Source organism: Cavia porcellus, unplaced genomic scaffold (genome assembly GCF_034190915.1).
Source record: "Cavia porcellus strain 051 isolate PalLab524CR breed Dunkin Hartley unplaced genomic scaffold, mCavPor4.1 scaffold_22, whole genome shotgun sequence".
Taxonomy (NCBI): domain Eukaryota; kingdom Metazoa; phylum Chordata; class Mammalia; order Rodentia; family Caviidae; genus Cavia; species Cavia porcellus.
In genome coordinates this window covers 14,528,063-14,548,139 of record NW_026947505.1, presented here as the reverse complement: position 1 = coordinate 14,548,139, position 20,077 = coordinate 14,528,063, and the positions used below count along the sequence as shown (strand labels likewise).

At 52.5% G+C, this 20,077-nt stretch overlaps 2 protein-coding genes across 2 annotated transcripts; both read right to left on the bottom strand.

Annotated features, from left to right (window-relative positions):
* Positions 1-2,455: 2,455 nt before the first annotated feature.
* LOC134472226 (acidic proline-rich protein PRP25-like) lies at positions 2,456-4,065 on the bottom strand. Its single transcript, XM_063233470.1, has 2 exons — positions 3,914-4,065; positions 2,456-3,517 (listed from the first exon to the last, which is right to left on the bottom strand). Exon 2 carries the CDS (start codon positions 3,132-3,134, stop codon positions 2,631-2,633), a length of 504 nt encoding a protein of 167 aa, XP_063089540.1. The 5' UTR covers positions 3,135-3,517; positions 3,914-4,065; the 3' UTR covers positions 2,456-2,630.
* A 779-nt stretch (positions 4,066-4,844) lies between these two features.
* Positions 4,845-14,920, bottom strand: LOC106026048 (transport and Golgi organization protein 1 homolog). The gene is given in 16 exon segments (XM_063233305.1): positions 4,845-4,903; positions 4,972-5,045; positions 6,006-6,144; positions 6,261-6,351; positions 6,440-6,489; positions 7,715-7,829; positions 7,929-8,051; positions 8,836-8,937; positions 9,109-9,180; positions 10,385-10,496; positions 10,584-10,660; positions 10,879-10,967; positions 11,623-11,644; positions 13,508-13,642; positions 14,323-14,595; positions 14,873-14,920. Coding segments are annotated over 16 exon segments (1,581 nt in total).
* Positions 14,921-20,077: the final 5,157 nt, after the last annotated feature.

Here is a 20,077-nt window from a genome sequence, read left to right as displayed (position 1 = left end):
CCGGCAAGTACTCACGGATGTAGCGGCAGGTCGTGGCGTCCAGGCAGCATGCCGGGCGCATAGTCCTTAAGCCCAGTGGTGGGCCCATGCGTGCGACTGGAAAGCAAGAGGGACATGTGTACACGTCCTGAGGAGCAGCCCAGGTCTGCTGAAAGCATTTCCCTTCCCCTGTGCCAGGAAGTCGAGTGATGCACTGGACATCACAGATAAGGAAAACTGAGGCTCAGTAAGGCTCAACCACAGCCTGACCCTCCCTTCTCCCACTGCCGGCGGCCTGTGGCGTCCCAGGTGACCACCCCGCTGAGACTGGCTTTCGCTCTGCCGAAAGGGCCCTTCTGGTCCAAGCAGCTGTGGAGGCTGCACTGGGCTCAGAGTGCTGGGCTTCGTGCTTCGAGTCAGGCGGGCTGCAGCTGCCAATCAGGACAGGAGAGGAGAGAGGACAGGGTAGGCGGTGGTGCCGGCCCAAGTGTCCTACTGTACCGAATGGTGGCGGTTGCCTAGGAGACATCGGCCGAGGCCCGAAGGGCCTGCACAGCAATGGTGGTGGAGGCGACCCATAGCCCACGTGGGGCAGCATGGGGCCTCCCAGGAACCGGGGCCCTGGATGGGCTGGGGGCCTCTTCACGGCCATGCTCACTTGCCAACAGAAGCAGGCCCAGTTTCAAGCTCGGCAGTGACACCGGGTGCCCGTCCTGAGAGAAGTTAAGGCATCCCTGGACCCTGCCAGGCCCTCGTGAGCAGCATGCCAGGCAGCGAGCATGGTCACCACACTGTCCCCACTCGCGTGCAGAGAGGAGCTCCAGAGGTGCCAGTGGGGTGCTGTGCCAGCTCGCTGCGCTCTTGCCAGCATGAGTGTGGCCCTGGGCACGACAGGGGTGACACAAGGGCTCCCAGGGTCCCGGGGTCGCTGGGGAGAACAGGAAGCTGCCTCGGCCAGTTGACACTGCACGGGGAGGGGCTGGCGGAGGCGCCTGGGCCTGGGCTGCTTGGAAGGCAGTCCATGGAGCTCTGACCATTGCAGGCGGCCCCATGCGGTGCGAAGGCTGCCAAGGCAGCAGCCTCAGGACCCAGGAGGCACAGCAGCTTGGGCCGCCCGGGGTCGGATTCAGGGGGCCCTGGAACCGGCTTCCCACTCCCACAAGAGCCCACTCCCACCTCATCTCCATCATTGCAAGGGGTCTGCCTAGCACAGACCCTGAGGACCCCACCAGCTGCTCCCAAATATCAAGCGCACGCGAGTGTGGCAATGCACACCGGTCATCCCGCACTCGGGAGGCTGAGGCGGGAGGACTGCTAGGGAACTGCAGGTGGGCTCTGGGTACTGTGAGGTCAAGTCCAGCTTGACCAAACACTCAAGGCAGGGGCGTGAGGTGTGCTGTGCTCCAGCACTCAGCACGCGGCCCGAGCCTTAGTGAAGGCCCAGTCAGATGGTGACCTAGTCCGCGGGGTCGACACGCCCAGGCCAGCTGGAGAAAAGAGTGGAAACCGAAGGCACATGGAGCAGCTCGGGCCCAGGCATGGGCTCCAGGCTCACCTTGGCGTTGTCCATGTGCTTGGCTGGGGAGGAGCTGTGGGAGCTGCTGTTGGCCACGGGGCCAGGACCAGGATCTGGGGACAGAGAAGGCACTCATAGGACTTTCCCAGGACGAGGACGAGGATGGGGACGAGGATGAGGATGAGGAGGAGGACCAGAAGAGGCCACGGGCACGCCCTCAGAAGTGCCCTCGGGAACACTGCAGCGCCCCTCAGACTGTCCCTGGAGGGATCAGAGGCATGGCTGCCTCTGACAGGCAGCTGCAAGGCCCGTGGGAGGCAGGAGGCCAGGGAGCCCTCGAGTGGAGCCAGAGGTACCAGGCTCACTGAGCAGGCGTCAAGTGGGGGTGTTGTTGGGGGTAGGGGGGGGTCGAAGTAGGCCTCTGAGCCTGTGCGGGCTCCACCTGGTCAACACTTCGCGGACCTGGGGAGCTGGGAAAGCTGCGCTGTGGCAGCCCAAGCCAGAGGCAGAGGCTGCTTTAGGTCTCAGGCTGTGGAGGAGGAAAACAGGGCCTTGGAAGACTGAGCCCGCACACAGCGGCCACGTGCTTTGGGAGCAGCACACAGAACCAGTAACATGCGGACCTGCCTAGCTCAGGAGCTGTCCCTGGTGGCCCTGAGGTGAGTGGTGACGAAAGTGTGCCCACTCATTGAACACTGTGCAGAGAGGGAGAGGGCGACACTGTGGCCTCTGCCATGCCACAGCCAGAGAGGGTTGGGAGTGACGGGGTGGGCGACTGCTCCCAGGACCGTGCTCCTGCACTGCAATGGAGGTGGGCCTGCACAGGGCCCAGGGCTAAGTGGAAACGCGAGCCAGGAGTGCCCGGGCTCTCTACCAGAGCTCAGGGAACCATGCCCGGGGCAAGGCAGCATGCTGTCATGGAGTCCTGGGACTCGAGGCCCCGGAGAGGCTCAACGAAGTCGGCTCTGGGAATGTCACTGCATGCGAAGTTCAGGCTCGCAGAGGGCAGCCATCCATGGTCCTGAGGCCCGGCACTTGGTGGTGGGTTGTCCTGGGGCCCTGCAGGCAGCAGTGGGTAGTCCTGGAGCCCAGCACGTGGTGGTTGGTAGTCCTGGGGCCTGGCAGGCGGTGGTGGTTAGTGCTGGCGCCTGGCAAGTGGTGGTGGGTAGGCCTGGAGCCCAGCACGTGGTGGTGGGTAGGCCTGTCGCCTGGCAGGCGGCGGTGGGTAGTCCTGGGGCCCGACGTGTGGTGGTTGGTAGTCCTGGGGCCTGGCAGGTGGTGGTGGGTAGGCCTGGCGCCCGGCAGGCAATGGTGGGTAGTCCTGGGGCTCGGCAGGCGGTGGTGGGTAGTCCTGGGGCCTGGCAGGCGCAGGTGCATAGTGCTGGCGCCCGGCACGTGGTGGTGGGTAGGCCTGGCACCCGGCAGGCGGCGGTGGGTAGTCCTGGCACCCGGCACGTGGTGGTTGGTAGTCCTGGGGCCTGGCAGGCGATGGTGGGTAGTGGTGGCACCTGGCACATGGTGGTGGGTAGGCCTGGCGCCCGGCAGGCGTCGGTGGGTAGTCCTGGGGCCAGACAGGTGGTGGTGGGTAGTCCTGGGGCCTGGCAGGCGTCAGTGGGTTGTCCTTGGGCCCGGCAGGCATAGGTGGGTTGTTATGGGGCCCGGCAGGTGGCAGTGGGTATTCCTGGGGCCCGGCAGGTGGCGGTGTGTACTTCTGGGGCTCGGCAGGCGGCGGTGGGTACTACTGGGGCCCGGCAGGCGGTGGTGGGTATTCCTGGGGCCCGGCAGGCAGCGGTGGGTTGTCCTGGGGCCCGGCAGGTCGTGGTCGGTAGTCCTGGAGTCCAGCGGGTGGTGGTGGCATTCTCGGATCCGAAATGAAATACGCTCGGGCGCCGAGCGGGCCTGGAGGCCTGAATGGCACAGGTCCTGGCAAGAACTCGCGGGAATGTAGCGGCAGGTCGTGGCGTCCAGGCAGCATGCCGGGCGCATAGTCTCTTAAGCCCAGTGGTGGGCCCATGCGTGCGACTGGAAAGCAAGAGGGACATGCGGACACGTCCTGAGGAGCAGCCCAGGTCTGCTGAAAGCGTTTCCCTTCCCCTGCGCCAGGAAGTGGAGTGATGCACTGGACATCACAGATAAGGAAAACTGAGGCTCAGTAAGGCTCAACCACAGCCTGACCCTCCCTTCTCCCACTGCCAGCGGCCTGTGGCGTCCCAGGTGACCACCCCGCTGAGACTGGCTTTCGCTCTGCCGAAAGGGCCCTTCTGGTCCAAGCAGCTGTGGAGGCTGCACTGGGCTCAGAGTGCTGGGCCTTGTGCTTCGAGTCAGGTGGGCTGCAGCTGCCAATCAGGACTGGTGAGGAGAGAGGACAGGGTAGGCGAGAGGACAGGGTAGGCGGTGGTACTGGCCCAAGTGTCCTACCGTATCGAATGGTGGCGGTGGCCTAGGAGGCATCGGCCGAGGCCCGAAGGGCCTGCAGAGCAGTGGTGGCAGAGGCGACCCATAGCCCACGTGGGGCGGCATGGGGCATCCCAGGAACGGGGGCCCTGGATGGGCTGGGGGCCCCTTCACGGCCATGCTCACTTGCCAACTGAAGCAGGCCCAGTTTCAAGCTCGGCAGTGACACGGGTGCCCGTCCCGAGAGGAGTTAAGGGATCCCTGGACCCTGCCAGGCCCTCGTGAGCAGCATGCCAGGCAGCGAGCATGGTCACCACACTGTCCCCACTCGCGTGCAGAGAGGAGCTCCAGCGGTGCCAGTGGGGCGCTGCGCCAGCTCGCTGTACTCTTGCCAGCATGAGTGTGGCCCTGGGCATGACAGGGCTACACAAGGGCTCCCAGGGTCCCGGGGTAGCTGGGGAGAACAGGAAGCTGCCTCGGCCAGTTGACACTGCACGGGGAGGGGCTGGCGGAGGCGCCTGGGCCTGGGCTGCTTGGAAGGCAGTCCATGGAGCTCTGACCATTGCAGGCGGCCCCATGCGGTGCGAAGGCTGCCAAGGCAGCAGCCTCAGGACCCAGGAGGCACAGCAGCTTGGGCCGCCCGGGGTCGTGTTCAGGCGGCCCTGGAACCGGCTTCCCACTCCCACAAGAGCCCACGCCCACCTCATCTCCATCATTGCAAGGGGTCTGCCTAGCACAGACCCTGAGGACCCCAACAGCTGCTCCCAAATATCAAGCGCACGGGAGTGTGGCGATGCACACCGGTCATCCCGCACTCGGGAGGCTGAGGTGGGAGGACTGCTAGGGAACTGCAGGTGGGCTCTGGGTACTGTGAGGTCAAGTCCAGCTTGACCAAACACTCAAGGCAGGGGCGTGAGGTGTGCTGTGCTCCAGCACTCAACACGTGGCCCCAGTCTTAGTGAAGGCCCCAGTCAGATGGTGACCTAGTCTGCGGGGTTGCCACGCCCAGACCAGCTAGAGAACAGAGGGGAAACCTAGGGCCCATGGAGCAGCAGGGGCCAAGGCACGGGCTCTAGGCTCACCTTGGCGTTGTCCATGTCCTTCTCTGGGGAGGAGCCGTGGGAGCTGCTGTTGGCCACAGGGCCAGGGCCTGGATCTGGGGGCAGAGAAGGCACTCAGAGGACTTTCCCAGGACTAGGACGAGGACTGGGACGAGGGCAGGGATGAGGTTGGGGACGAGTATGAGGATGAGGACAAGGACCGGAAGAAGCCACGGGCACGCCCTCGGAAGTGCCCTCAGGAACACTGCAGAGCCCCGCGGACTGTCCCTGGAGGGAGCAGAGGCATGGTTGCCTCTGACAGGTGGCTGCAAGGCCCGTGGGAGGCAGGAGGCCAGGGAGCCCTCGAGTGGAGCCAGAGGTACCAGGCTCACTGAGCAGGTGTCAAGTGGGGGCGGGGGTGGGGGGGTCGAAGGAGGCCTGTGAGCCTGCGGGGGCTCCACCTGGTCAGCACTTCGCGGACCTGGGGAGCTGGGAAAGCTGCGCTGTGGCACAACAAGCTAAGAGCACAGCATGCGCCAGGCTCTAGCTGCCTGTGTGGGAGATGAGTGTACCGCGAGGGAAGCCAGGATTGTCCAGCAGAGCTGCTGGGAAAGCAATAGGCGGATTCTACCCACCCCTTCCCCCATACTGTCAGGGAAGAGCTGTTCCTCTAGACCTAGGCCATGATAAGCACACAAGATAGGCCAAATGGGTGGACGGGAGCCTGGGCCCCAGCCAGAAAGCGAAATGTGGGCCCCAGAGGCCAGTGCTGCCCTCCCTCAACCCACACATGGAGGACAATGCCAAAGATGCTGAACTGAGCCCTCGACAAATCCCTAGGCTGTAAGAAACAAGTAGTGGAGCTGAGGCTACAGAGGCAGGGACGCTGGGCCCAACTGCTAGCTGGATGAAGGTGACGGCGCACAGGCAGGAAGCCTCAGGTCGCCATCACAGGAAACCAGAAGCACCCTGGGCCCCAAGTTTCCTCTATGATCACTGCACATCGAAGCTGCTAGGCAATCAGAAGTGACAGGAATGGCCAGCATGAGACACTGGGCAAAATCTCTGGGACTCACTTCTGCAGCTCCAGCTCCTTCTGGTGGGACAGCTCCTTCAGGACCTCCACCTTCTGCTGCAGCATGCTAAATTCCTCCTCCATCTGGGCCTTGTCTGCCTGCAGCCTGCCGCAGTCCTCACCTACCTTCACGATCTGGTCTGGGAGGTGAGACACGCCACCAAGGGCACCGCCAAAGACACAGAACCAGGCTCCCAGCATCCCTGCCTCATTCATGCCGGCGCTCAGCCTGACCACCATGTGGTCAGGGACCTACCTTCCAGATCACATTTGGCAGACAGGGAGGCTCTCAGCTTCAACTCCAGGAGTTGGAGATCTTTCTGAAATACGGATATTGTGGGATGTGTCTGAAAATTTTGAGGGAGAGGCACAGGCTTGAAGGTAAGGCTGAGTCAGGACTCAAGGGCCCTGGGGGGGCTCTGTGAAGGGACTCACCTGGGAGACATCCATCAGCTGGTGCATGTGAGCCTTCTTATATTCCCCACCTACAAAGAGAACAAGTGTGGCTGTGTCTTCCTGTGCCGTTTCTAACACTGTTGTCTTGACTTCCACAAAACTAAACTAATGCTCATGACACACTGTAAAGAAAAACAATTCACCAAAAGAACTGACACACTGACTTTCATGACAACTGCACCCTTAGATTTTGTGAGCTCCTGCCAAGACAGCATGCCACATGGTCTAGGGGGAGCTGGCCGGCGTGGGGCCAGACTCGCACCCTGAGCACCCTCTGCAGCTGGGGCGGCACCCTGACCACTTTCCTCATCTCAGACCCTGCTGCTCTCCAGCCTCTGCCCTCAGAGCCTGGGCTGTGGCTCCCCATCCCCACACTCTAGGTGACCCTGGCCAAGTGCCTGAGAACCACAGAACAGCAGAGGCCGTGAGTACGGACCCGTGTGTCATCTCCAGAAAGCTGAGTGAGTGTCTTCTCTGGCACAGAGGCCGACACAAAGACAAAGGCTCCAGCGTACACATCCAGTTCTCAGGGGTGGAAAAGCAGCTTTCCCCGCTTGCCTGCTGCTACTGGCATCCCAGTGACCCAGACATAAGTACGAATTATTCAGATGTTGGGAGCCATTGAAACTGGAAACCGACCACACATGCAGGGCCAGGGCATGGCTGGCCCAAGAACAAAGAGTCCCTGGGGTTGCCATGTGAAGAAGCTGCCTAAGCCCAGAGATCACCAAGCCCCAAGACAATCTGAACAGTGGGCTGCTAGGACAACAGTGTGTCACATGACATTAAGTTGCTAAAACTTATAAACGCCCCTGCAGTGAGGGGCCAGTTCCTTTCTTCCCATGAGGAGGGTAAGGGCTCCACCTGACCCCAGATTGGTCTGTCTATTTTCTCATCCTCTTGTGGTCCTTCACACTAAGAACCTAAAGAGCTGCATGGGTCAGTCGGGGCAAGAAGAAACTCAGCTAAGAAGCAGTATCCATGTATGGAATTAAAGACAAAAATGCTTAGGAGACTGAGGTAGAAATTTTGCTGTGGGTTTGAGGGCAGTGTGGGCTACACAGTGAGATCAAGGCCAGCCACTACATAGAGACCTTGTCTAAAATAACAATAAAGAGAAGAAGACAAAAAAGGGCCCTTGAAGGGCCGGGGATTTAGCTCAGTGGCACAAGCACCTGCCTGGTGAGTGCATGGTCATGAGTTAGATCCCTGGTTAAAAAAAAAAAGGGGCCCTTGGGCTAGGGCCGGTCTTACCTCCCACTTCTCCTTTGGCTAATTCACCTGGCTCACATCTGCCTGGACCTCGACCCTCAGATTCCGATCCCCTCTCCTCCAACCGGTTCAGCTGCATGATGCAGTTGTTCAGAGCCTAGCAGAGAAGGGAGCAGCAGTTAACAGCCTCTCCATCTTCACAGTGGGTTGTTTTCCAAGTGTTCATGATCAGGCTGGGCCAGCTGGGGTAACTTACACCAATGCTATCATCCTTATCATGGAGAGTGGCTTCCAGATCCCTCTGAGACTTTTCCAAGGACCTGATTCGCTGGCTGAGTTTAGCGTTCAGCTTCTTCTGGTCTTCAACTTCCTGCTGTAGCTGAAAGTCATATGGAAGGGTCCCTGCGGACTGGGGATTCCACAGAGGCACAGGACCATGCAAGTGGGATGGGGAAGCAGGAGTCCTGTCCCTCCTTGTCCCATCGCAGAGGCTAAGACTTGGTTCGGGACTGCAGAGTGTGACTTCCACCCTGAGCTGTCAACGAAGCTGACCCCATCCATCAAGTCCTTTTGAAAAATGCCTGCTGACTCAAATGCCTGACTTCCAGGTGGCACCCGTGGGCATGTATTGCTGGGGCTTAACATATTCCCACTGGCATGAACCGCTGCAGGGCATGCAGGACTGTCCTTACCACCTAATGGGACTATCCTGTGTATCCCCCTAGCAGGAACATAACCCATTCACATGGGAACTGCTGGCAGCTAGCTGTGGGATTTCTGGCCTCAGTGTGTGTGTGTTGATCACAGATCCCTGATCTAACCTTCCTATGGCCAATGTGAGGCAGTAACTGTTAGAGGAGGCTTAGCAAAGCCTTAAATCTGAGGTTTAAAAAGCCAACCCCTGGCCTTGCTGAGGCCAAAGTAATGACTAGTATCTAACAAGACAAGGGCCAAGAACTGCCATCAATTTACAGAATTGAAAATCCACGAAAAACACAAAAAGAGCCTGTGCCCTCAGTAATGTGCAAGCTGGGGAGGACAGACTCGATGCTCCCCAGCTTGCTGCAGGGGCCTGCATAAGCAGCTCCTCATGAGAAAAGATGACAGAGCTAAAGTCGCTGGGTTTTGCACCCACTCTGACCAAACATTTACAAAATCTGCACTTTCTTCTTCTTCTTCAGCCTTGTGTTTTCTTCCTGAACCTGGTGGCACTCAGACTTCACCTTCTCCTCACTCAACTTGCCTTCATTCAGGGCGACCTGAACCTAACGCACAACACGACTGTTCACGAGCCATGCCAGGGAGGGGCCGCCAGCCCTGCCCCTCAATCATGCACCGCCTCTGCCTTCCATGGCTCTCAGCACTCATCAGGTCACCACTGCTCCATGCAGCTGAGTCTCGACACTGACACCGGCAGGGAGTGTGGGCAGCCTTACCTTGGAAAATTCTGAGGCATTCATTGAAATAACCTCCTTTAGCTTCTCCACAGATTTCTCATTTCCCAGGACCTGCCACGGAAGCAAGGAACACACAGAATGCATTAGGACTGTGGGAGAAACACTGATACATATGCTAAAGAACAAAAACATTACTACAAGGTACCCCAAACTATCCACTATGTTTTAGGTAAAATTGGGATTAAACGTGGTCTGGGGAAAAATCTGCTTAAAGAGCTGAGAGAAAAAACTGAAGTCAAGAGTTTCATGGCACCCTCAAGCTTTGGGGTTATGTTACTACATAGAGTATAAAGAAATGTCCAAGCACACCATGGAAAATGAACAGCTTTTTCTGGTGTCAGGAAAACAAGCCCCAAAAGGTCTGGAGATTTAGCTCAGCAGCATTAAATGCCTGCCCGCCAAGCACTGAAACATGAGTTCGATCCCTGGCACCAAAAAAAAAAAAAAAAAAAAAAAAAGCTCCAAGATCACTTGTTCTTGTCATCAAACATGTTCTTGTCTGAATTAAAAATGGTAAGAATGCTGGGTATGGTGGAGGACGCCTGTAATCCCAGCACTCAGGAAGCTGAGGCAGGAGAGTTTAAGGCCAGCCTAGGCTACAAGGTGAGTTCACAGTCAGCCTGAACTGCATAAGAGAACCCAGTCTCAAAAAGACAAAACCAAAATAAAACAATAGAAAAAAAAAAGTGTTTCTGGGGGAATAGAAAAATCTCATGTGCCAAATTTCTCAATATTTATGACAATACTGGCTCAAGGGGTGACCCTAACCCACCGTTCTTTTAACTGCAGGTTGTATGTCATAACTTCCTGCCAAACAGCATGGTGCACAAAGGACTGAAAATGGGCAATTCACCAGGTGTGTGCTGAGCAAAGGACCAGGCCACACAGGAGGTGGGAAGCATGAGAACTCTCCTCACTACATTTCCGCTTAGGGGATTTGCAGACTATTCGAAAGGCACAGAGTTCACTGTGAAATAAAGCCAGTTTACACAGACTACTCAACTGGACCAATTTTTGAGTGACTGTGTGTTCTGGAGGACACAACTATGAAATTATCCAAGATTCAGGATCAAAACACTTCCCGTGCCTATAAAAACATTCTACTGAATTAGTACTAAAAGTCCCCCAAAGTGGGTACAGGCATGTTCAGTTCTGTTATTCCTAGTCTCATGGAGTTAACAGCATGGGAACAGCTCAACTGATTTACGAAATACCTAATAATACACCTGTAGTAACACGCAGCAGCAGAACTCACCAAATCCTGATTTTTCATGTTGCGTTTCCGCTCACATTCTAACATATCACCAAGAGTTCTGGCCGTATCATCCAGAAATTCCTTGCTTTCTTCAAGCACCTTGATTTTATCCAGAAGAAAAGAGATTAAAAGTAACAGTATGCATTAATGCTTGCTTTTGTTTTTAGACTATAATCCCCAAAAGAGAAGGACTTTTACCTTGTATTTAATTGCTTCCTCAGAGAGAATCCTATTTTGATTCTTGGTCTCCTGAAGAAGCCTCTGCGATTCATTGATCTATGTAAAAAACACATTCAGAACTAAGTAACAGAAGTCACTGTGCTAGTAAAACCTTGTTCCAAAGAAGCAAGCAGAGCGTTCCTTTTACACATGATGGTGCATAAGATCTGGAGGGCTCAGAGGAAATGATGAAGCGAGAACACAGGCCTTCAAAATACCGTAATAACTGAGCTACACCACAGACGCGCTAGAGGAGGGCCCGTGAGAGGTTCTACCTTCTGTTCATAACTTGACAATTTTTCTGCAAGTTGTGCATTGTCCTTTGTGGTAGTCTTCACCTTTTCGGCAATCTGCTGTTCAGTGACTAAAAAGAGGAAATAGCCAGGTTATTAGGAGCATTAAATGGAACTGAGCTGCACAGTGTCTCAGCAGCAAGGACACCTGTGAGGCTCTGTGAGAGACAGGGCTTAGCACAGCTACCTGCCTGTCCAGAGAGACCCGAAGCTAACAGCAACAGTGCACAGGACACTGTTAAACTTTAAGAAAACTATAGTAATACTTGTTTTGAGGAGATACCAATTACTGCAAAGGCAGGAGATACAGTAAAATGTTACACAGTTGGAGAGGCTCCTTTGACAAAAGGCACTTGTTCTCTGAAAACGGATCACTTCAAATGAATGTCATTTGCTACGAGAAAAAGAAACTTTAGGCTACAGATCTACACTGCTGTCTCGAGCTCCTGTGCCGATAAACCTATAGGGGCCGAGGTGTCCCTAGCACAGACACACTGTCCTCTCTCCACACCTGTGTGGCCCAGCCACGCTCTGTCTGCTCCAAGTAAGCAGTCACCCCTGCACCACATCTCCTAGCTCAGCCGGTACCATCACCCTCCCCACTATACCATGGTTAGTAGCAACAGTAAAATGTGGAGCAGTTAGTGAGTCAAATCAGACACCAAAGTCACTGTCGCTCCTAGCCTGCCTAAAAGTCCTCCCAAACACCAACAGGAAGAGATTTACCTTGGTATATTCTCTCCTTTATCTAGAAGAAAAAGAGAGAAATTTGATGTCAAACATTTGATTAAAAGGAATGCATAGTTCCTAACACAAGTCAGGATCATAACCAAGTGAAAATTTAGTAACTTTAGTTCAGAATAAACCCATACAATTAAAAACGCATTATAAATAGCCTCTGATACAGAGGAAGAGTAAGGAGCGTGTCTTACTTCACAGCTACACACCTGCTTGTGTGCCAGGACCAAGTGAACACCAGGCTTCTGAGATGAGCATTTGGCTTCAACAGTGAAATGCTTGTTTTTATAATACACACATTATTGATTTACTTACTCCAAATTACTTGACAATCCCAAAGGCAAGCATGCAGTCTAGAAATGGGTGACCATATGGAAGACTGGCGAGCGAGATTACCAGCATAACCTTTGCACTAAGATACGCCTCTCTCACCCACTGGAAGATACCTCAGAAACCCTATTTCAAGTGATCTATTGACTCAATTGAGAAATAATCTAATACACCTCATCATCTGATTTCCCCAGACCACAAAAACAGTAATAAATCTAAGCAGAAGGGAAGACACCAGAAGAACACAGAGAAATGACAGCTAACGGCTTCCAGGAAGAGCACAGACCCAGTTCTTCCTCCCAGTGCCTTCTGGGGTCATAAATCCTAAACTGCAACTAATTAAATACCACAGCAGCGATCACTGCACTTCTCTGTAATGCAGACTCTGTCTTCTCCTTCCGAGTGCTATAAACAGTATAGGACAGCAGAGCGCAATGGCCAGCTGAGGGGCGTGGGGGGAGGGCGACTGTGCTCTCCAGGATCAGGAGTGTCCCCTCAGAGCCATGTGACCTCAGGGAGTGGGAGGAAGTGAGCCCAGGGGCAGGGTGTGAAGCTGCAGGTGAGCCTGAGAGCCCTGCTGGGTAGCAGCTGCAGGGGAACCAAAGGAGAGGAGCAGGGGAAACAGCACCTTTTCACCCCCAAACACTCTGCGTACCCTTCCAGGCCTGCTTTCATCCAAGAAGCTGTTCAGTGAGATTCCAGAAGTCCTCTCGGGAATCTTTCATAGGGTGCTGTTTTGGGCTTGTTTTTGGTGGTACCTGGGACAGGGCCTTCACAATGAACTACATTCTCAGCCTTCCCATTTTTCTTGAGACAGGCTCTTGCTAAGTGACCAAGTTGCCCAGGCTGGGCTCAAACTTGCACTTCTCCTGTCTCAGCCTCCCTCTCCTCCAGGGCTGCAGGAATGCACACACCACTCTGCCTGATCTTGCCTGGACGTTTCTACCATCTTACTGTATTTCTTGCCCTGTATGTTTCGACAGCACAGTTCATCAGTACCTCACGGTCTGTTTCCCCTTTTCCCACTTCACATTAAATCGTGAACACCTTCTTTGCCCCCTGCCTTTGAAATACATACAGCAGCCTAATACTCTGTTCTGTGGATATAAATAAGGTGAAACATGATATTCCCTAATATAGATCATTTAGGTTTCACCAAGTTATTACTCTATTAAATACTACATCTAATACCTTTGTATAAAATCTTAACATGTAATTTATTTCTTTAAGATCACTTACTGATGTTATTATACCATATAAAAGCAATTTATATTTCTTATCCTGTTTTGTATCCCATTTTAAAGGCTTATGATATATAGAATTATTAAACTGCTTTTCAGGATGGCTGTACGAGTCACCAACTCTACTAACAAGTGGATATGGTTAGCTTGCTCTTAAGTCTTTGCCAGTACCAAGATTACATTATTTCAGAAAACTAACTTGAATTAGAACCACTGATTTGTTTATGTTAATAACTGAAAAGGACAATGATAATAGAATCCTAAATATATTCAGAGGTCAAAGAACAAGTTAATTCCCTCACTGGAAAAACATTGCTCCACAAGAAAATCGCAAGCATAAGGATTCCAACACAGGTAGTGAGCAATACAGGCTCTCAGGGGAGCCCATAAAAGTCTCCAGGCCCGGGCTGGAGATTCTCAGGTAACACTGCAACCAGCTGAAAAGGAAGGGCACAAATAACGGAAACCCGTTAACAGAACTGGCGGAGCAATCACAAAGGATCATCACAGATACTCTCGATCTACTCTCCATGGTCTAAACCAACTTCCAGGTGCCCTGTAGAAACTTCCAGAAAGGGGATACAGTCACGCTCACGTTCTTGTCCCGTATGTGGAGTCTCTAAACTTAGGGAGTGAGCTGAGCCAATTTCCCAGTTGGCCAACAGCCCTTCTTCATCTCAGTGTCTCACGCATGGCCCAGATCACGCTTAGGTGAGCTGTTTTCTATTACTGCACACACACACTCACACACACACACACACACACACACACACACACACACACACACACCCACATTGTAAATACTTGATAGAAGCCATCGGTTTGTGTGTCTGCAAGCAAAAGCACTATGACAATGATCGCCACAAATCAGGCATCACTCCTCCAGGAGGCTGCGTCTCAATTCGGTGCACGCTCAGGAAACAATCCTTGCAAGGAAACAGGTGGGGCGTGAACGTGGCTCCCAAGGCGATGGCTGGCTTCAGACCATGCGGCTCCCTCAGGACAGCCCGGGCCTCTGCAGTCCACACCACGCTCCTGCCATCCGGTACCTTCCGAAGGGACCATCCCACCAGCGGGCGACCAGCGCCCTTGCCCAACCCTGGTTCCCCCGCCTCACCTTCAGTAGCAGGGCTACAAAGGCGGAGTACAGCTTCAACAGGTGCTTCAGCAGCTCAGGGGTGCCCGGGGACACGAAGACCCCGGCTACAGTGGCTGATTGATACCGTGTCCATAGCGAAGGACCGCTCGCTGCGGACCCGGCCGGACCGGGCAGGACCCGGCAGGACCTGGCCCGACCGGGCCGGACCCGGCAGTGGCAAAGAAGTCTTTCCCAGTGGCAGTGGCAGCAGAGGGCGGAACTGCACAGCTTCACCTTCGGCTTCCTGCTGCTCTATGAACCATAAACATAGGTAACAGAGGGTCTCCAGGACGACCACAAAGGGGCAGGGCTTCACTGAGGGGGCGGGGCGAAAGCTGGACACCGCGCGGGGGCGGGGCGGGAGCGTCCAATGAAGGAGGCCTGCGGGCGGGCGGAGCGCCCAATGAGGGCGGTCGGGGGGGGGGGTCCCGTGGCCACAGAACAAGGCTGGCCAGTAGCCGCGCTAGGGCACCAAGCAAAGGCGCCTTCACCGCTGGACCTGGGCCCCAGGCCTTGCAAGTGCTGCTACGTGGCTGCTGGCCTGGCTGGCACCTTCGCCCGGGTGGGGCGGGGCCATGCGTCAAAGTTCAGGGTGCAGACCCCTGGCGCGGCGGGTCACCTCAGAGCCAGGCCCGTGTCGCAGGTGGCTGGCATTGTAGGTGATGGAGCCTCCCCTCCTTATTCACAGTGTGGATTAAAAGCATCAGCAACTGATGGCAGAAACAAACGACTGTATCAATAAAGCGTTGGGTGATTTTTTTCTATGTACTCAACAGGTCTTTCCTGATTATGTCTCAAAAATCAAGAAGCAAAAAGGGAAAAGACTGTAAATCTGATTAACGCAAAACAGAAAGAAAACGTGGAAAGGAAAGTTTGTAAATGGATAAGGGGAGGAATGTTGAAGGGAGGGTAGGGGAATGGGAAAGTAAACAGTACCATGTAGAGGTACAAATCCTCTATGATGATCATTAGGTATGTCCCAAATGTACCAATAAATGTAACTGAAGTGAAAACACACAACGCTTGTTCAGCCCCTGCCTACAGAAACAAAACACACGGAGAATAAGCTAGTGAGGCTCAGAAAAGATGTGTAAGTAGCTGTGCCACGGGAACACCGCTGCATGGCTCCTAACTGCACAAAAGCTTGCTGAGGTGGCTGGCCAGAGCCCTGAACTGAACAGCACTGGGGAGCGATGGGGTGGGGCGCTCTCCCAAGGTGCCTCGCTGTATGGAATGACAAGAGCCCTAAATGACCGCTGCCAACCATTGAAAGAGATTATGTCAAACTAAATTTGAAAGGGTTTTGGCCCAGACAGGACTCTAGCAAGAAAAGCCTCAATAGGGACCAGGAAGCTCCTATCTCCCCCACCCCTAGGAATTTACCGTGATGTCATCTTCCCCACCCCTGGGAATTTACCTATGGCGCCAAACCTAGGACCAGGGATTTGGCTCAGCTGCTCAAGCACTTACCTGGCAAGTACAAGGTCATGAGTTCAATTCCCGGTACCAAAAACAAAAAAAATGAACACTAGTGGTCTTGCCTACCCCTGACAACCATGAAAGCCTTTTATAGGCACTACTGCAGATCCCCTCCACAAGCCCATACAGGTCACTCCTGAGTCTCCATCACCCTATTCTCCCTTTGTGGATCAAGTCCTGATGCTCAGGTTCCTTTAAAATCACCCCAGGAGTCCAAAGGTCACCAAGGTCATTAAGACTGGATCCTGGGATTCTCCACTGGCTTTGTATTTGGAAAGCCTCAACCCACTGAGGACTCCACGCTGAACTCATAAATGACAGAGAAAAAAAAAACACAAGACTTTCCACCAGACAGCCTGGCCTTCCACAGTGGCCTGTGCCAGAGTCAGGTGCTGGGTGTTATTTTGTGAGAGTGGTATCTAAGCCAACACTTGACATGGGGCAGGTAGGTACTCAACAATAATCTCCACACGAATCATCTACTCCGTCCTGTCCTCAAACAACAAGACCTGTTTAAAGGAGCGTTTTTTTCCTCTACTGGCAAATAATAAATTTAAAAGCATGAAAAAGAGAAAGTCACTTAGCTCAACCCATCTAGAAACAACGGAGGTTTGGTATCCTTCCAGTTATTTTCTAGGCATGTTTTTTAAACCTTTGGAATTAGATGGTAGGCACACTGTAACTTTTACCAGAAACATAGTCCCTGATTATCTTTTAATTTGCTCCTAAATATTATTTTGCATAACTTCACAAACCTCCATTTTAAAGACACATCCACTGGAATTGACCTATCCACTATCTCCAGCCCACACCGGTGGAAATATAGGTTGCTACCAATTTTTTACTAGAGTTTTTAAAAAATCTGAATGATGGGTGCATAAAAATATCTATATTTCATGTTTTGTCTCAGCTACATCCCGAGAAGAATAATTATCTGATTAGACTATTTGGCCATCTTGAGATTTCGGCTCAAATCTGTAAAACTGAACCACGCTTTATATTTATTCTTTACAGAAATGAGGGAAGGGGCTGTGAGCTACAACCCTAGTTAGCCCCATTTGTTTATTTATTTAGAGAAAGATGCTCACAGTTACCCAAGCAGGGCCTGAACTTGCAATCCTCCTGCCTCAGTCTCCCAGTTAGCTGGAATCACACACGTGCACCGCCACACCAGCTCTTTTTCTTTTTAATTTGAGGTCTTCATTCTAGATGACTCTGATTTATCTACAGACTAAGCAGTCCTTCCCAGCTCTGGGCCTCCAAATCAGACAAACACATCTTCCTTATACTCAACCCAACCCAAGCCAAAATCAGAGCCCTGTGGTGCTCACTTTCTGACCTCCTCCCAGGCTGACTCTGCACCAGTAACTAACAGCGTTTGCATAGGATCCCTAAATTAAATCAATACCACCACCTAGCCACTACTATTAAATCATACTACTTATGATTTAATACAGACAAGCGTATCTTAAGAAACTGTGAACTACTTTACTAAAGCTGCTGCATCATTCCCTTCTAGTTTAGTAAGCAAAACATCACATAAAACAGGAAATAGATTCAACTTGATGTAATTCAGCTGACTTCTAGGTACCCTTGCATCCTATGGCCATATGCTTTTAAGAAAATTCCTAACTTGTATCTGTGTGTTTAAAAAAAAAAAAAGCAAGACTTTTAGGTAAATTTTGTCCTACCTGTAAAAAGCAGGGAAACGATTGGTCAGCCCCTGTCACCTGCAGCTCACCTGGGAGGAGCTCTGAATGGTGGGTAGTTAGGACTCAGGGAAAAGCCAGAGTGTCCTCAGCCATAAAGATTTCCCACACCAGCTGCCCCAAACACAACTACTCTTCTGTAGCCATATGCATTAATACCTGGGCTTGAGCCAGCTACTCTGCAGCCACTATGAACCTCTCCAGACTATGCACCCTTCCCCGCTGGGGCTCCTGCTTCTCCTTGGTCTTCTTTTATGGGCCCACAGAACCAAAGCATCTCAGAATCTAATGTCGCAAGGCAAGTGACAGCTGTGACTCACAACTCACCAACTCATAACCCCAGCATCCCTTTCAGAGGGACATGCCAGGAGCCACGATCTATTCACGCCAGCCAGAAGTAGAGGCAGGAGAGAACTTCAGATCACTAGAAGTCTGCCTCACTTTCTAGATGACAAGGCAAAGCCCTCTCTATTAAATCCCATGCTGTTCATGATGAAAATATTTCCAAGGCCCAGCCATCAGCTCCCCAGCAAGAGCTGCTCACTGGCCTAAAGCAAAGCATGGCTCTGGAATCCTCGGATTCCACAGTCTCTGGCTCCTGCCAGAATCCTTGGGGCAGGGAATGGGGCACCCATGGCCTGTGACAGCAGCACACATTCTCCAGCATGGCATCCAAGACTTGAAAACTGAGGTCACAAAGCCAAATGCCGATGGGACACAGCAAGAAATGCCAAGCAATTGGACCCAGGCAGGCAAGAGAGGATGCTGGAATCATGATGCTTGGGAGCAGCAGGCCTGACCCTTTCCATAGGCAATGACCACCCCTCTGTAGGAAATGACGGTCAGATCTGACTGTTTTCAAAAAGCCCACAGGTTTTCTGGACTATGTTTAAAAGCCTTTATGCTATCCAAACTGTAACAGCATATAGGCTTGAAAATTTCTACAAATCCCTCCTTAATACAGACCTATATACTTCCTACCTCTCCAATATAATTTGCCCCTGCTCTATCACAAGAGTCCCATGTTCTTCACACCCACACGCACATGCTATGTCACTCCTAACTCCTCTAACTTGCACACGAGTTTCTCCCATGCGACATTTGAGACACCCAAACTGTTCACCCCTGACTTCCTTCATCCCAAGAGTTTTGTCTATCTACACTGCACATATCATGATCCCTTTTTCCTTTTTTTTTTTTTTTTTTTGGTACCAGGGATTGAACTCACAACCTTGTACTTGCCAGGCAGGCGCTTATGCTACTGAACTAAATCCCTGGCTACCACCCCGTTTTCATACACTGCAGGCATTTGTTTTGCATTGCTGGCATTTAATCATCTCGCCCTGCTCCTTAATCCAAGCCGCACCTTAAACCTCCAAAAAGACTGAACAGTTTCTATCTCTCATTTGTATCTTTCTACCTTCAGTACTGTGAAGTGTATGTTCACACACGCACAATTTAATAAATGTTTACTGAATGTGAACATTCTGCGCTTTTCAAATGGTTCATGCATTGTGACCCACTATTTCATCAGAGTATAACTCCATGAACTTAGGAACAACAGCTGTTTTGATTTTTAGACAGGGTCTCCCTAAGTTGCTCAGGATGGCCTTGAACTTTCAATCCTCCTGTCTCAACCTCCCTCCCAAGCATGTATTACCATGCCCAGCTACCAATTGCTCTTCTAATGAAAAACAATAAGACAGACCCCTCCAAAAATGTTAAAGAAGATGCGACCACGCAAAGGGAGGTAGTCCTGCATGAACTGAAATTAGACTGTAACATACATGCTGTATGTTCAGGGTCATAGTGTAAATTTTATTTCTTAATGTAGGTCACAGCCAGAACAGTACAGAAAACATTGTTCTAGAATGAGTGAGCTCAACCACTGCTCACTCACATGCAATTATTATTCACGCAGTCAGGTATTTGCCATAAAAAAAAATTCTGATCCATACCCCTGCAGGTCTCCTCCCCTAAGTTCTGTTCCCCTACCAGTGCACCGATCCTGCAGCTCAGAGAAACAAGGAGGCTAAGTCACTAGTTACATTCTCGGCTCATTCTGCAGCCTTCTGCAACCATCCTCCAAATTCAGATGTTGCAAGTTGAGGCTTGGGGAATTTGTTCAGCAAATCACCCTAAGTCAGCCCTGCAACAAGACAGCATTCAGTACTCAGCAAAAAAGCACTGATCCCTTCCGTGTGCAGGTCCCCAGACTCCTGGGAATGGGAGACTGCACTGGCTAGGAAGAGCCAAGCCCTAGAGAAGTCAATACCCCCAGTGACAAATCTCCACCCACCCCCTCTCTCCTGCAGGAATGAAACATGGGACTAGGCTGAACATCCTGGTAGAGTCCAAAGTTCAACACACTTCAAAGTCCAACAATATATACCTTTAGCAAATCCTATGCTGCTTCTCTCCAACCTCCAACTGCATGCACCCTCATGCCTAGAAGAATAAATGGCCCCAGTTTCCCAGAAGCCCCGAGTCTTCAGACTTGTTTCTCCAACTTCAAGGTCAAGACCAGGCAGTGTCATGTAAATGGC